The sequence below is a fragment of the Vulpes lagopus genome, chromosome X (assembly GCF_018345385.1).
Source record: "Vulpes lagopus strain Blue_001 chromosome X, ASM1834538v1, whole genome shotgun sequence".
Classification (NCBI taxonomy): domain Eukaryota; kingdom Metazoa; phylum Chordata; class Mammalia; order Carnivora; family Canidae; genus Vulpes; species Vulpes lagopus.
This window is the reverse complement of record NC_054848.1, coordinates 31,370,727-31,388,964: the sequence shown is the minus strand read 5'-3', so window position 1 is coordinate 31,388,964 and position 18,238 is coordinate 31,370,727. Positions and strand designations below refer to the sequence as shown.

Below are 18,238 nucleotides of genomic sequence, written 5' to 3'. Positions count from 1 at the left end.
CTTCCTTCAAGTCTGATCTTAGTCCTCCTAGAACCTTACCCATCAGTAAAAACCTACCCCCTTTACAGTTGTAAGTTCTGCTCCACCCTGGCTTCTTCTTTCTGCCTATACATAGGTTCACATCTCTTTCATATTAAAATGCTGAATTCCTTGAGTTTCTAATCAACTTTTAGTAAATACTGCCAGTGTCTCTCCTCAGCACAGCCCAAGTCTTCATAAGGGAATTGTACATTAGATGACATTATGTTCTTAGTTTTTACTTAATTATTTCATACCAGGAGTAGATGATCAGGAAATGATCAGGAAAGATGAAAACTTCAACAGGTAAATTATAGTGTTCAGCTTCAACTTTAATAAAAAAAATAGTCATTTGCAATCATGATAAAATACCGCTTTGCCTCAATCAGATTGATGGAGATTAAGGATAATGCTACTGGTCAGAGTTTACAAGGTTCAGGAAAAGTGAAGTGTGTCTGTAATACATTCCTGAGAGCAGCATGAATTGCAACAGTATAACTATTCTGGAGAGCAAGTTGGTTATTTATCTCAAAAACCTTAACATATATGCATTCCTTTTGGCCCAATGTTTGAGCTATATACAATGAATTGTGGTAGTAGTAGTAGTTTTAGTAGATGTAGTAATAATATTTGAAAAGATAAATTAGTGATGTCTAATACTAGATTTAAAATGTGTTTCAGAAAACTCATAATGAGTTGGTTTTCAGACCTTCATTATTTGATCTTTTAATAAAAAGTAAACAAACTCCACATGATCTTATTTAAAAACATGTATCTTCAATATGACATGAAAAAACCACAAGTTTTGTTAGAACCAAAATTTAATCCAAATATGCTATTTATAAAAAAACTGGGTGAAAACAGTATGAAGTTTCCTTCAAAAGCTAAAATAGAAGTACCCTACGATCCAGGAATCACACAACTGGGTATTTACCAAAAAAATACAAAAACACTAATTCCAAGGGATACATGCACCCCTATGTTTAAATGATGATGATAATGGGTGATATGTGAAATTATTAAATTTCTATGTTGTACACCTGAAACAAATATAACACTGTATGTTAACTATATGAGAATTAAAATTTTTTAAAAAGAAAAGGGAGAAATGAAACAAGACAAAAACACAAACCAAAAACAAAAACACTAGAATTTCTAAAAACTTTTAAGGAATCAGGACTGGCATATTTGAATCATATCACAATAATTTCATAAATCTATTACTTTACATATTTGGCATGGTACATAAATTCCTAATTTCTTAATCTGGCTCCACCATTTATAAGCTGTGATTTCAGCCAAGATATTTCTTCTCTCATATTTTGTTTTCTCTTTTATAAAATGATGCTGTTGAAATAGCTAATGGATCTCTAAATTGTAAATTATCTCTATAATGGTCTGATTCTGTGATAAAATCAGTTTGACTAATGATTACAAAATAACATATGTAAAATATAAAAAAAAACACTTACTTGTTAGTACAATATTGACCAAAACCTCTTCCTTGGTGGGATTTTGGAAAGGTATAACAAGAATCGATTGAAGATGGAGGTATGTGGTTATTCTCTCTATGTCTATAGGCTGAGGGAATAGTCCTACTCCAGAGAGGCAAAACATCCATTCTTTAAACTGTTTAAAGATAAAATATTCGTGAGATATATATCCTAATCACATACATTTTCTTTGCAACCCTTAATAAATGTGATATGCATAAAAATCTTGGTAGATAAGAAACATTTCGGGGTGCCTGGGTGGCTCAGGGAGTTAATTCTTGATTTCAGCTCAGGTTGTGATCTCAGGGTCATGAGATCAAGCCCCATGTTGGGCTCCATTCAGTGGGGAGTCTGCTTCTCTCCCTCTCTCCCTTTGCCTCTCCTCCTTGGTCTCTTTAAAATAAATAAATGGATCTTTATTAAAAAAACAATTTGTTGTTAATATTTAATATGCATTGTTTTATATATTTTTCTTTTCTGAATTCCTTTTGATTTTATTGAATAGTCAATGTATTTCTGCACTACAAAAAGGGGCAAAAGACCAATACTCGGGAAGCCGGGGTGGCTCAGTGGTTTAGTGCCGCCGTCAGCCTAGGGCCTGATCCTGGAGACTTGGGATCGAGTCCCACGTCGGGCTTCCTGCATGGAGCCTGCTTCTCCCTCTGCCTGTGTCTCTGCTTCTTTCTCTCTCTGTCCCTCATGAATAAATAAATAAAATCTTAAAAAAAGAGAATACTCAAATATTAAACATATTTCTATGCTTAAAAGGTTATTTATAGCAACATAAAAGAGAAATCTTTATGAAAACTTTGCATTTCTGCCCAAGGTTTTTAAAAAAATCAGTTTGCCTAGCGAACCGGATACTAAACACTACATGAAGTTCCCAAAATTTTAGGGTGAATTTCAAATGAAATTCAGGTAGTTATCACATGAAGGAAAAGATGGTGAGGCACAGATTGAAGTCCCACTAAAAGGAAGTGCACAACTGCATGCCATTCTATTTATCCCTACTGTCTAGTACAGTGTATGTTCTGCTATGACAGGAAAGGAAAAAAATGACTCAAAAATGATGTGAAGGAGATTGCATGTAGCCATTGTTCTTATTTGAGTTTCACAAACCTGCAAAGCACTGTTTGAAAATGTTCCTTTGTGTTCATTTAGAATAAAAGTCCCAAGAGTACAACTGACTGTGACTCAGTTCTGCACTGAACACTGCTAATGTTACAGATGAATAAAGAGGTCACAAAATGGAAACCAACAAACAATAACCTAGCCTATAATCTCTTAAACTACATCAATGTGTCCAGGCTGAAACTCCAACAAAAGAGGAAAATTTTTAAGATCATTTCAAATTAGGACAGATGGTGACAGTAAATCCATAAAATGCTGTCTCGGTATAGGAAGAATTAAAGGTAAGTTTTATCTGCATAGATCTTCAAATGATTGCATTACTTTTAGTTAGAGATTTTACTAGCAGAATACAAGTACACTATATTTTCACTTACAATGTCCTAACCTGATTCCGCACAATTGAATGACTGGAATCAAGCATCAGAGCTCGATTATATTAACAACTGTTCTACACAAGTTACTCGCTTTTTTGGCTACTTAATAAAAATCAATCCTGGATAACAGAAATGAAGTTATTTTAAACCACTGAGAATGAGCCAAACTACAAAAACGAGAAGGTCATGTTTTCACATCTCACCAAGTGGCCTAGAATAGCGTAGCTTCTAAACTTAGCTACATCCCACCATTATTGAACACTAGTATCCAACAACTGCCCTGGCATTGCTTAAATTATGCCATTAGGTTCAGAAAGGGAAATTAAAAAGTATCCAAATGAACATGGCCATTAAAAAAAAAAGTAACATTTTTAGCTTATCTTTATCTCAAACTTTTTTGAAAAAAGACAGCACCACCTTAGAGACCCAATTCTAGGGGTGCCTGAATGGCTCAGTTGGTTAAGCATTTGACTCTTGATTTTGGCTCAGGTCATGAGGCTCCAGACTCAGCAGGGAGTCCGCTTGAGATTCTTTCCTTCTCCTTCTGCTCCCTCCTGCATACTTTCCTCTCCCTCTCCCCCTCCCTCCCTCCCTCCCTCCCTCCCTCTCTCTCTCTCAACTAACTAACTAACTAACTAACTAACTAATTAACTAAATAAATCTTTAGAAAAAAAAGATCTGCCTTGTTAAAATTATTTTTGTAGAAGGAAACAGTCTCCACTATACTTTCCCTCTTCTGTATGAAAAGGATAATTATTTTTCATTCTTTAGTATTTTTGAGAATCAAGCATACTTCCAGAGCATTGCTTCAGTTTACATAAAAGTTAGTCATCATGTAGGAAATTTAATAGCCTAAATTTCTTCTTCTGAAGGTAAATTACACATGTTTTAGAAAAGAGGATACTCCAGTCACCCACAGGTCTTGCACTGACATGGGGTCCCCTGGATTATATTTGATTCCCCTGCCTCTCAGGAAATTTTTGTAAGTTCCTTGGTGTCCCAAAGGATTTAAAGCACATTTTAAAGGTTTTGTAAGCTCCTTGGTGTCCCATAGGATTTAAAGAACATTTCTCCACTTACTTCCCTCATCATTAACACTTAAAGAAATAAAAAATAATAATAACTGTCAAAAGTCATGTAAAAATTTATTAGCAGTAAGAGAGTTATAATCACTTAGCAATCTGCAGGTATCTCCAAAAACAGTCAAGAAGACAGGTTGAAGTCACATGTTCTGAGTTCAGGTCTGAGTTAAACATCTTACTAGCTGCCTGACTTTAATTTCTTTGTTTCCTAATGCATAAAACAAGATTGATAATACTTCTACCATAGGACTGTGGTGAGAATGAGTTGATATAATTCTTTGAATGGCATGTAGCAAGTTGAGAGATGCTTAAAAATTATTAAGCAAAATTATTATTGTTTTATTACCTATTTTTTTAAAAGATTTTATTTATTTGAGAGAGAGAGAGAGCGAATGGGATAAGGGGCAAAGGGAGAGAATCTCAAGCAGACTCTGCACTGAGCACGTAGCCCAACATGGGGCTTGATCTCACGACCCTGAGAACTTGACCTGAGCTGAAATTAAGAACCAGATGCTTGGGACCCCTGGATGGCACAGTGGTTGAGCATCTGCCTTCAGCTCAGGGTGTGATCCTGGGGTCTAGGGATCAAGTCCCACATCGGGCTTCCTGCATGGAGCCTGCCTTACCCTCTGCCTATGTCTCTGCCTCTCTCTCTGTGCCTCTTATGAATAAATAAATAAAATCTTAAAGAAAAAAGAGTTGGACGCTTAACTGACTGAGTCACCCAGGTGCCCCTTAAGTCTTATTGCTTCTCAAAATTTATTATTAATCAGTAAAACTGTGTAGATGAAATAGAATGAAAAAATAATACAATATTTGCAAGATTACAATTTGTATAGTTTTATATTTAAATTCATGCAAATATGACAGAATATTAACATAAATGCCAACAAAATGGCATTTCCATTAAAATACCTATATTTCAAATCTCGTGGTACATTCTCCTTCATCCAAGTAATCTAAGAATTTAAAAATGCCTTCTTTAGATGCCTCCACGTGCACAATATATACTGTATTTCCAAAAGTTCATTTAATTAATAATTTACAATGAACTTATTTTGCTGGCAAAGTACATTAAGTGAATGAATTAGTTTTACTTATTCATTGATTATGAAATTTAATGAACTTGACTTGGTCCAAGAATAGTCTATCATACCTGAGCACAGTGGAAGATGATAGAAGCTTGATGACCAGTTCTTCCAAGAGCTGAAGGAAAAAAGTGAACATATACTTCTTTGCTCGAGTAAGGAGGTAAGGTCAGCTGCATAAATTCAGAGAGGAAAAAAATAATCAATGCTTTTGTTTGAGTCAGGATCTTTGCATGCTAGGTAAATGCCAGGTTGATTTTCGTGTGAGTAGTGTGTTGCCTTGTACGTGTTACTCGTTCTTAGTAGGCCTGTTTGGCAAATATTGGTGTAATGGCCATGGTAAACAGTGTTTAGTAGTGTTTACTCCATGTTCTTTCCCCAGACAATGACCACATGGAGTTAACATCAACAGTTGTAGAATGATAAAATAAAAAGGCATATGTCTGAAAGTAAGCTTATTTTTTTCACTCCGTTATTTTTCCAAATAACTTTTGAAAATATAAAATTGCAATATAGCTGTGCTGTTCAAATCCTTGTAGAATATAGCACTTAGTGCTTAATAATTATGTTCTGACAATGACCATGAAATACAAATACAACTTAATGTTATATTTAGAACAGTCACTCTCTTACTATATATATGTGTGGCTTATCTACAGCAAATATTTTTATCTTAAGCTGGCTCTCCCTCTGATAGTTAATCACTTAAGTTTATGCACACATAAGGAATATACATTAATTTCAATATCAACCTTAGCAAAAAAAAGTTGTATTTCATATATTCTTTCAATTAAGCAAATATAAAACAAGTTTTTTTCTATATATATATACATATGTAAAAGGAAATCATGTATTACATTAGAAAAACCAAATACTACTACATAAACTTGGATTTTAATTTTAGTTCTACCACTTACTAACTACATGGTTTAAATAATTTTAGCTTCTCTGACCTCAAATTCCTCTTCCATAAATATATGTCAGAAGCATGTGGTGCAGACTGAGGTAGTGTGTATAACCAAATAGTAACTAAAAAAAAATTCCTTTATTTTCACCTAAAATTCACTGAAAAATACCATGGTTTCACGGAAAGAAAGGTAAACACTACTGGCTGGAATATATCTGCAGCAAATGTACTGGTTTAGTGTAACGGGATATAGATAATATGCTAAATATAGGATCGTTTTGAAACTTACAAACATTTAATTACAAGCAAATGTTATCATAATAACCAATTCCAATATGTGATTTTACACTGGATCTTAGTTGAAGAGAGAAAGATTATTGGGATAGCTGAGTAAACTTAAATTTGGACAGGATACTAGATGATGTGAGAGATTAATTATGCTATTAAGAAATATAATCTGAAGTATTTAGTGTTGAAGTTCATGATGCCCACAACTTACCTTCAGACTGAACAGTAAGAAATGTAAGAGAAAGAAGAAAGAGAATAATTTAGCAAATCATTAACATAAGAACCAAGGTAGAAGGTAGAAGTTTTATGCATTGTATTATTCTTTCAATTTCTGCATCTGTTTGAAATTTTTCATAGTATATAGTTGAGGGGAAGCAAGTTTTTTATATCATTTGCCTGGATAATGTTTATGCTTACTTATTGTAGCATTTATGAGTAATCATCAATATTTTAAAATCCTTACTTGCATAAACACGAATTCTATGCAACAAAACCAAGAATAAAATTATATATGTATGTGTGTGTATATATATATAATCTTTCTATTTATTATCATTACCATTAATGTGTGCCATTACCATTAATTTGTTCTATAATAGTATTTTTCTCATCTATAAATTTATTTTTGAGCTGTTTCCCAATATTCTAGTTAAGTGCATATTCAGGGCTCAAAAATATGTGGTAAATGTATAAAACAATGGATGGATTAGAAACCACAGTTAAAATGTTGAAGTAGAGTCTATATTCTTCATTATGTGATATAAAGTGACACCTGCAATATACTACATTTGTTTTCCCTTAGACCACAGTTTATATTCTTCTGTAAAAGTGGTGATATAAAGGACATAAAAACACCACTTTCTAATGAGGAATTTCAGTTATTTGTAAACTATATCCTGACCACCATATTCTGCTTAATTTATGGAAAATACAGTGTTAATAAGATGCATGTGTGCACATTTTAGTATAGTTATTCTAAGATTAAACCATATATACAATTTTAGCTATATAATATTTAGTGATATCTAATTTGACACATTATGGAAGTTAAGAACTAATTTCATATCAAGCTATTATTAATTGGTAACCAGTATCATAGGTATTCTGATACAAATGAAATCACATTGTAGATTTCTTAAACAATCTTTAAACAGCAAATAATAAAAGCTTTTGTTTAAATACTATATCTATTTACTAGGGCTTCATGATTTACTGTGAGATCCTATGAGGAAAATAATCTATCACAATTATTTTGAAGCTTATCCAAAAACATGGTTTTGGTATTCACTGTACATATTTGGTATCATTTGCTTGGAAACAAAGATATTGATGTTAAACCTTCAGATCTTGTTTAGTTACTTGTAGGAGGAGAAAAGTGATTGGGGCCCACTGACTGGTTCTAGTGTCTGCTAGGGTTCAAGGAATGAGAAATGGGGTAGAGAACGGAAAGAGGGTCAGAGCTGTTCATTGTTTGGAAGTAGGGAACGGGTGATGGGCGGGAACTCATGAAGGGCTGGAAGGAACTGGCCTCTTGGGACCCTGAAAACATAGAAGATTCCTGAGTCAATATCACATTCAAATCTGATTACGAAAATGGTCAGAAATACAGCACAACTAGTTTATTTAGAGTTTAGTGATAATGAGTATGACACTAGCATATAGAATTCTAAAAATTTAGATGGACATGATTTGGGTTTTTTGATCAATTAAAATTGTGGGAGGGAGATATATAGTATATAAATTCTATTTTTAAATTTTAAGCATTTGAAACCTTATTAATAAATCAAATGATACTTAATAGTGTCCCAAAATCAGTATTGGAAAATGCTTCTAGTAGTGGTAGGTTACTTGGCTTTCCAAATATACTTACTAGTGATTTGTTCATATCCAAGACAAAATTTTCAGGATTAGTGTTTGTTGCTTGCAATTCTAAAGTCTCGTGTGTAGGATTAACTAAAGGAATGATCTGAGTGACATACCTGGAAGGAAAAATGAAGTTAGTAAACTTGTTCATAAACTTGTTCAGTGATAATTTTATAAACTTGATGACTATTATGGGTTGACCTGCATACCCAAAAAAGATATATTTAAGTTCTAACTCCCAATACCTCAGAATGTGACCTTATTTGGAAATAGGGTCACTGCAGATGTAATTAGTTAAAATGTGATCCTACTGGAGTAGGGTGGCCCTTAATCCATTATGACTGGGGTCCTTATAAGAAAATGATGTGAAGACACATGAGAAGATAGCCATATAGTAATGGAGGTGGAGACTGGAATGATGCACTTCTAAGTTAAGAAATACCAAGGATTGCTGGCAAGCACTAGAAGCCACAGGACGAAAGGAAGGATTTTCCTTTATTGATTTCAGAGGGAATATGGTCCTGCTGAAAACTTGACTTCAAATTTCTAGCCTCCAGGACTGTGAAACAATACATTTATGTTGTTTTAATCCACCCAGTGTGTGGTATTTGTTATGACAGGTCTAGGAAACTAATACAATGACTTGTATGAGTTTCAAAATAAGAATAATCATGGATGAACTAATGAGATTTTGCTAAATTTGTCCTTGATTTTCTATTTCTGAGACCAAATGTTATTCTACACTGGGCAATGGAATATATCCCAGTTTTAGGAGCAATATTTACTCATCATTATTTTATAACTGTTAAATTTAGGCAAAAAAAGTTAACATAGTCTAGAAATAATAACAATGAGTAATAAATTCACAAAGTTCTGTTCTTTACATTGAAAAGATCCAAATCAATGATGACTAAATACTGAAAAAAATGTGGCTGGTATTTTTGCTCAAAGCAAAGGATAATCAAGAGGGTTCATAATTCTCACTCAACCACCATTTCTAACACCTTTTGATGTATAGCATGAAAACTGTCATTCTGCAGAAATGCAAAACAAAACCACACTGAGATACCAACTCACACCTGTTAGGATGGCTGTCATTTAAAAAAATAATAAGTGTTGGCAAGGACATGCAGAAAATGGAACACTGGTATACCAGTGATGGGAATGTAAATTGGTACAGTGACTATGGCAAACAACAGGAGTTCTGCAAAAAATTAAAAAAAATAAAACTACCATACGATCCAACAATTCCACTATTGAATATATATCCAAAATAAATGAAATCAGTATCTTGAAGAGATAAGTGTGCTCCCATGTTAATTGCGGCATTATTCACAATTGCCAAGATATGGAAATAATCTAAATATTCTTCCACAGATGAATGGATAAATAAAATGTGAAATATACAATAGAATATTACTCAAACCCAAAAAAGAAGGAAATCCAGACATTTGCAACAATATGGATGAACCTAGAGGACATTATGTTAAAGGAAATAAGTCAGACAAAGAAAGACAAATACTGTGTGATCTCATTTATATATGGAATCTAAAAAAGTGAAAAATAGTGTAAGTTCTATGGGAATTAAAATCAATTTCATTGCAAAGTTTAGTATAACTTGATGACATTTGAAATGGACAAAGATACAAAAAGTAAGAGGTGTATGTAGACTGTGATTGCCAGTGGACCAAGAAGCAAAATATATAAACTAAAGAGGCACTTGATTCATTGTTCATCCAGAAGTTTTTCAATTGAATCAAATCTAATAAACCTTCTCTTTTTTTGCTAGTTTTCCTAATAATGAGAAATGAAGTTTGTATTTACAGATGTGTATCCTGAGGATTGTTGATGCACATATTTATTACTTAGGGACAAAATTAAATTTCTTGAGTTTAAAATGTTGTTATACTTTTTTCTTGGGTTCCTTATTTCTAGAGTCACAATAAAATATTTTTTCATCAAGACTGTCTCAAACTTGTTAATATAGAGTAACAAAGGAAAATGAAATAATATTACCTGTCAAATCAATGAAAAACAAGAAGGAAATTAAAAAAATATATATATATTTATTTAGAGAAAGAGAGAGAGAGAGAGAGAGTGTGTACAAGTGGAAGGAGGGGTAGAGAGAGAGAGAGAAGTATCCTGAAGCAGACTCCCTGAGAGCACAGAGCCCCATCTGGGGCTTCATCCCAGGATTCTGAGATCATGACTTGACCCAAAATCAAGAGTCAGATGTTTAACCAACTGAGGCCCCCAGATGCACCAAGAAGGTAATTTTAATGTGAACCAAGTGGTAGCACCTTAAAAACCATTTCCAGGATGAAGTGTATGTGTGAACTCTATTACTTTTTCAATTTCTTATGAGTCTTAAGCTCTTTCAAAATAAAAAGACACTAAAAAAAAAAAAAATCCGGTGCCAAGGTATCTGGGTGGCTCAGTGAGTCAAGCATCTGACTCTTGATTTTGGCTCAGGTCATGATCTCAGGATTGTGGGATTGAGCCCCACATCCAGGTCTGTGCTGAGTCGAGAGTCTGCTTGAGATTCTATCTCCCTCTCTCTCTGACCCTCCTCTCACTTGTGCTCTCTCTCTAAATAGATAAATAAAATATTGAAAAAAAAAAAAGTGTCAAATGCTTGTTATGAGAAAATATCATGACCCAGTGAGAACGCAGTTACCATAAAATGGTAAAACAAAAAAATGCCTCCAATATGTAAAGGTTCCTGGGGTGACTGAATTCAATTAATTTCATTTTGCAAATTATTTAGTAAGTGACTATTATAATTCTGAAATTAATTAATAACAATCTGTAAGGCAAATCATAGATTATAATTAAGGCTGTCTGATTCAAAAGTGCAGAGTCCTACTATTTATTCCACTTACGCTTGACATAAACCTAGGAACAACTAAATAATGTATCTCCAACATGAATATTTCCACTGTTCTCCAGGCTTTGTCTCGAATTTCCTACACATCATTCAAATGTTTAATAGAAACTTCAAATTTACAAGTCCCAAGCTGAGCTCTTGATCCCTACCCTCAAACCAGCTTTTCTTAGTCTTCTCTCTCTCAGTTAATGTCATATCTTGAGTTCCAAGTGTTCAGGTAAAAAACTTCAGTGTCATCCATGCCCTGCTGTTTTCCTTATGCCTTAAATATTAGCAGTCAACAAAACTCATTAGCTCTCCTTTCAAAAATAAACCATAACTGAACACTTCTCTCCACACTGACTGGCAATCCTCTGGTCCAAGCTGCTATCATCTTGGTCCTGAGTTAGCGTAAGGACCTCCTAACTGATGTTTCTCTCACATCACATACAGATACCAATTCCAGGAACACTGTGGACCTAAATATGAGATGTATAGACAGTATATTTTTTGAGAAATGAAAAGAAGTTCTTAATGATGTTGGTGTATGGAGGAACTGGAGAAAACAAAAAAGTTGATAAACTACATTAAATTAAGAATTTAATTCTTAAGAATTTAATGTCATTAAAAGACTCTATTAAGAGACTGAAAAGGTAATTCATAAGATAAGGCATTTGCAAAATATATAACCCATAAAGGTTTGTATCTAATATATACAAAGAACTACAAGATATAAAGGAAAATATAGACAAACTAATAGTAAAATGGTCAAGGGACATGAACAAGAACTTCAAAAAAGCCTATATCAAAATGGATGATAAACACATGGCAGGTGCTCAACCTCATTAGTCATGAGGGAAATGTAAATTAAAAGTACACTGATGTGGGTGCCCCTGGCTGGTTCAGTCAGAGAAGTGTGCAACTCTTGATCTCAGGATTCTGAGTTTGAACCCCATGTTGAGTGTAGAGATTTTTTTTTTTTTTTTTTTTTTTTTTTTTTTTTTAATTTATGATAGTCATACAGAGAGAGAGAGAGGGGCAGAGACACAGGCAGAGGGAGAAGCAGGCTCCATGCACCGGGAGCCTGATGTGGGACTCGATCCCGGGTCTCCAGGATCGCGCCCTGGGCCAAAGGCAGGCGCCAAACCGCTGCGCCACCCAGGGATCCCTTTATTTTTTTTTTTATTTTTTTTTTTTTTAATTTATGATAGTCATACAGAGAGGAGTGTAGAGATTACTCAAAAACAAAATCTGAAGGTGTGCCTGGGTGGCTCAGTCAGTTAGGTGTCTGACTCTTGATTTAAGTTCAGGTCACAGTCTCAGGGTTGTGAGATCAAGCTCTGGGCTCGGGTTCTGGGCTCAATGTAGAGTCTGCTGAGATTCTCTCTCTTGGTCTCCCTCTGCCCCTCCCCTATTCTCTCTCTCTCTCTCTCTCTCATAAATAAATAAATAAATAGATAAATAAATAAATATTTTAAAACATCTTAAAAATAAAAGTACATTGATGTACTACTTTACACACATCACAATGGTTAGAGTTAGTCTTAAAATACCATGTTCTTGAGGTTGTGAAGCAGCTGCAATTCATATATGGCCAGTGGAATGTACATAAGTACAACCTATTTTGAACTCTTTGTTGTTATCCACTAAATTAAAGTGATTGCATTCTTATGTTTGTACCCAATAAAAACAAGCATTAAATGTGCAACAAAAGCATGTACAATGTTATAAACAACATGTTTCATTATATAACAAACTGGGGAAAAAAAACCCAAGCCCATCAATTAAAAAAAGGAATTTTTTTGCAGTAATGAAAAAAAAATGAAGAATGGTACATGAATGGGTCGGTAAGTCCTGACTATCATTTTAGAGCCTCCCATTTAAATATGAGGGAGGGGTGTCTGGGTGGCTCTTGATTTTGGCTCTGGTCACAATCTCAGGGGCATGAGACCAAGCCCCACATTGGGTTCCATACTCAGCAGGGAGTCTTCTTGAGTTTCTCTCTCCCTCTGCCCCTCCTTCATGTCCCCTCATACTCACTCTCTCTATATATATTAAATAAATAAATCTTTAAATATGAGCAAAACAAGTATCAGGAGAGTTTTGAATGGGGAAAAAAGGAGAACAAAATTTATTTATTTATTTTTAAGATTTTATTTATTTTTTCGTGGGAGACACAGAGAGAGGCAGAGACATAGGCAGAGGGAGCAGCAGGGTCCTCATGGGGAGCCTGATGCAGGACTTGATCTCAGGACCCCAGGATCACCACCTAAGTCGAAGGCAAATGCTCAACCACTGAGCCACCCAGGAGTCCCAGAAGAACAAAATTTATGATTAAAGACAAAGACCATGACCATTTAAAATGAAATGATATCTTAAGCATATCAGTAAAAATATTATCAACATGGGATAAGAACAGATTGTTATGATTTAAAAACAAAAACAAAAACATGTAAAAGAAACACCCAAACAACAACAACAAAAATGGTCTTGGACATTGATAGCAGACATGAAAATTCAACAGAAAGCATGGAAAATAAATTCAGGTAAATGTATCTGAATGCAAAAGCACAAATGTTGGTAATAAAGGCCAAAGAATAAGAAAATTAAAATAGCCCCCACATTCTAAAACTAAAACATGGATGTTGTAGGAAGAGAGAAAACAGAGAGAGAGCATATTTTGAGACTTCCAGAAACTGAAAGTCATGTGTTTCCATATTGAAAGAGACCCCAACTACCTAGAAAAATGTATGAAAATAGAGCCACACCAATTTCTTAAAAATTTTAAAGACACTGGATACAATTAATGGCTGTGCAAACTTCCAAAGAGGATAAGGATCCAGAATACAACTGGTTAAAAATGTAGTTACTATGAAACATCTATTAATATTATGCAACTTTTAATTATATACAGTATGACTTAGATAAAAAGAAATTATGCTTTAGAACAACCTGACCAAAAGTAACAAGAACTTAAAAAGAAAGAGAAAAGCACCTTCTAGTGGAGTGAAAACAAACCATCATTATAAAACCGGTTGTGCTAAGTATGTTCACATAAGTGTATCACATTTGTTAATAATTTTATATATACATAATTTTCATACATTAATGAATTTTTAAAACAAGAAAAAATATAAAACTAGAAATAAGTTTGTTAATAAGGTAAAGCAGACACTGCTAGCACCCTTCCCAGTTCCCCTAGAAGATATTTACCAGTTCTCTACCATCAGACCCCAACGTCTACATGCTTGCTGTTCATCTTCCATCTGAGACTTTCAGATGGTCACCCTTGAGTCCTGCTGCCTCCTCAACTGTACAAACAGTAGAAGTTTATACCTCTTCCCAAGGAAGCTTATAGTGACCAATGTGAGAATTCAAAAGCTGAGCATCATTGCACCAAGACAGGGCAAACTCTGAGATGTGATTTATGCTAGAGCTCTCTGCAGGATCAGGTAGTCTGGGGCTGTCCCTGCAATCACATCCTTGCTTGGTTTCTTCCCTTTTCTCATCCTGCTTCCCCTATCTCTTACTGATTGTTCTTAATGGGACCACTTCCTTAATAAATTACTTGCTACAGATTTATTTGGCTACAGATCTGGCCCTGGGAGAATTCAACATTCTTCTGGAGAGCTAAGGGAGAGAGATTAACAAAGAGGTACTGATTTGCCCACTGGTGCACGTGCTCTTTAGAAGTAGGGATTGTGGGGACGCCTGGGTGATTCAGTTGGTTTAGCGTACAACTCTTGGTTTCAGCTTAGGTCATGGTCTCAGGGTCTTGAGATGGAGCCTCGAGAATAAAGATAAAAGTGGGAATTGTGACTCAGTACCACTATGTATCAGCATCAAATCTGGTACCAGACATGTAATAAGAGCTCAATGATGCAAATATAAATGGCCATAACTCCAGGGCACATGGTATTAGCCAAATGACCAAGTATTCTCCACTGTCCATTGCTGACCCCCTGCTTTGCCTTGACCAAACTTTAGTCAGTTTCCTATGTTTCCTATGGGCCCTTGAGCTCTGCTTGTCCCCAAGCCTAAGCAAGCACAAAGCATAACAGGCCTCCTTCCTTTGGCTTCCTCTGGGAATCGGCTTAGCATAGGGCAAGGCTTTCCCCATCAGTGCCCACCAGTCATTTTCCTTTCCTTGTCTGGCTTTCTCTCCAAACAGTCTGCTTATCTCTTCTTGTCCCACCTTTAACTTCTGTTTGATTTTGAGACGCTTGCAGATTGCTGAGATCAGCGTTCTCCACCTATTTCAAATAGTCCCTTTCTCTCCCTTGTTAACAATCATTTTGAAGAAAAGCCTCTCCTTACTAAGTCCTAATTTGCTTTCCTTTCACATAAGTTTTCCATGGGGTAGTTTAAATGTCAAAACTTCCCTGGAAAAGAAAATTAATTGCTCAAAATATATTTATGTCTTCCCAAGAAAGATTAAAGGGATTATAACAATATTCTTTTAGATAACGTTTTTTCCTTTCACAAAATAACTTTATCCATACTTACTTTCCAATGTCACATTGTATTTCTGGTATTGTGGTTGGTTTTGGTAATTCAGTAGTTAATCTCAGTAAATACCAGAACTCTAGAGCCATATCAGGCTGGAAAATAACGCTGGTGGAGAGAAATATACAAAATCCTGTCAGTGGTTTTAGTTTGTGTAATAAAGTTGGCAGAAAAAAAAAATCCTAAATAGGTAGTTTCAAATGCAATATTTGAAAACTGCTCTGTGATCCATTCTATTCTTACTGGAGATATATTTAAAATTTTTTCATTTTTGGTGAGAAGATCACTTCATTATTCAGAAAAACTGTCATCTTTAATATCTGTTTAATAAATGCTTGTTGAATGAATGAAAAATATTTAAACGTTAATGAATTCAAATGTATTGCAGGAGCAAGAACAAGAAAATTCCTGCTTTCTGTGATTAAATCCAACTCAATTTGTTGAATTAGACACATGTATATTTTCATGTGAAGGCTATCAAGTGACAGGCAACTCTGGAGAGCTTTATTATCAGCATGTGCTTGCCTTTGGGGGAAATAGAGACAGAACCTGTGACAGTCTAAAAGTGTAACTGGAAAAAATAAACAAATGAAAGTACAGCCGGGCTAGTATCTCAGCTCTGTCATCTTTTATTTAAGTAGACTTGAACAAGTCACTTAAAATAATTTTGAAGGCTTTATTTCAAAGTATCAACAATAAAATATAATGCCACACTAAAACCATACCTTTCATCTCTACAGCCTGTAGTTGCTGGAGTATACCGTACCACATAGCTGATACATTCTAGCGGATACAGTATAAATTGCTTGAGTCCATTAAGGGCAGCATTGGATAATTGCACATCTAAGTGAATCATTGTCTCTTTGGAATTCGAGAGAGGTATTTCAATGCAAATGGTCTCCTAGAATTACAGAACAAATATATAATCAGCTCTTAGTGTCAGCATAGAGTGAATCATTGTTCTTTAAAGGAAATGCAAAGAAAACTTTTATGCAACATAAGGCCATTTGTTTTATTTTTCTCCTTGATCCGCTATTGAATATATCTCACTCACTTTTAATCTCTTACATGTTTTCCTTGACTAATCTTGGTAAATGATAATGTTATTTTTTTTCAACAACAAATACTCCAAGACATTCATCTAGCTAAATGGTAAGGAAAGTGTAAAATTACATTTGAAATATAGTTTCCTTCAGTACTATTGCCATTTATCAATGTTTTCTCTAGCTGTGGTACTCAAACTTTAGCATGGCATAGGAATCATTTGCAGAGGTTGCTAAAACATAGATTACTGGCCCCCTGCCCCAAAGATTGTGATTCAGTAGCTCTGAGATGGGGCCTGAAAATACATATTTCTAAAAAGTTCTGCCGATGCAGAGGACATACTTCAAGTATCTCTGTACATGAGCAACAAATGGGAAAATCTGAACTAAGAAGACAAATTATGTTGATAATTCAACTACCTTCTTGTTTAGATTCCTTCTTTCCATACTGGTTTCTCCTGTCCTGCCTCCCTAGGTACATCCACTCAGCCCTGGAAGACACTCTTCAAGTTCCAAGACATTTCTTGATCCCCATTCTGACCTATTCTGGCTAATGGCTTATGTTTCATCCCATTACAGTCATGATCTCCACTAGAGTAAAAGTCATTAGTTAAAACAAAAGTGTTGAAGGTGATTGATAGGACATATCTCAATCTTGAACAAAGATGAGTTGTCTGTAATGCCTTAACCTAACAAAATAGAAAATATTGGACATTTCAATCATATTTCAAAGCTTGGTAATGAATGTACTTTAGGACTTGGAGGTATTTTGAAACTTAACACATTAGAGGAATGACAAAAACAACCTTGATACTGAGCTGGTAGGGACAGGCGGTGATGAAGAAAGTTATTCACAATACATATCTTCAAGATACAGCTTCACCCACGGAATGAATGTTTGCTTGATTACAGATATATAAATAATTGAGTGGATAAATGTTACATTTTAGGGGAATGGAAACAGCATTGAGTGTGGTGAACAACATCTGGTAAGGAAAGATGAAAATCAAGAATATATACAAATTTACAATTAAACTGGGATATCATATGTTATAAGTCAGATTTAATTATAAATGCATTGGAAAATAGCCATCTACAATAGTTTCAGGAGATACTAGAATCATGGATTTCTAAAATACATGGGCATTTAAATTGCTATAGTAAAATAACCAATGCTCATGATTATAAAGAAGGAAAATAAAAATATAAAATGAAAAAAACCCAATAATTACATTATGTCACAGAATTTATCACTTCCTAGGCAATCTGAAGTATTTCATGAGACTGTTAGAGAATTTAGCCTCCTAGGAAGTTTCTAAGGGTCTAGCAGATCAACAACTAAACCATATGCCAGGATAACAAATACCAACAACTATATATTGGTCTAGAAACTTTGCCCAGGTCTTTAGACAGAAAACCAAAATGAGATATCTTTGGACTAGACATTTGTCCTAGTCTATATTACTTGGATATTTCTCAGAGAAGGTCAGTGTCAGTTTAAAACAATGCTGTGGCTTATTCTTCACAGAAGTAAAAAAAATACTAGGATCTGAACCAGTGATTTTCAAAATGTTTTCAT

General features: G+C 34.5%; 1 protein-coding gene across 6 annotated transcripts in view; it reads right to left on the bottom strand.

Moving 5' to 3' along the window:
- The window catches only part of CFAP47 (cilia and flagella associated protein 47), a 492,283-nt gene that overhangs the window by 111,303 nt on the left and 362,742 nt on the right, over nt 1–18,238 (bottom strand). For 5 of the 6 annotated variants that reach the window (XM_041740236.1, XM_041740239.1, XM_041740237.1 and 2 more), the window contains 5 exons: nt 16,342–16,517; nt 15,617–15,724; nt 8,252–8,360; nt 5,255–5,359; nt 1,491–1,647 (listed from right to left, as the gene is read on the bottom strand). In XM_041740236.1, coding sequence (XP_041596170.1) covers nt 1,491–1,647; nt 5,255–5,359; nt 8,252–8,360; nt 15,617–15,724; nt 16,342–16,517 — 655 coding nt within the window. Of the gene's footprint in view, nt 1–1,490; nt 1,648–5,254; nt 5,360–7,813; nt 7,921–8,251; nt 8,361–15,616; nt 15,725–16,341; nt 16,518–18,238 lie in introns of those variants that run through there. The other variant, XM_041740241.1, reaches the window with a different exon arrangement.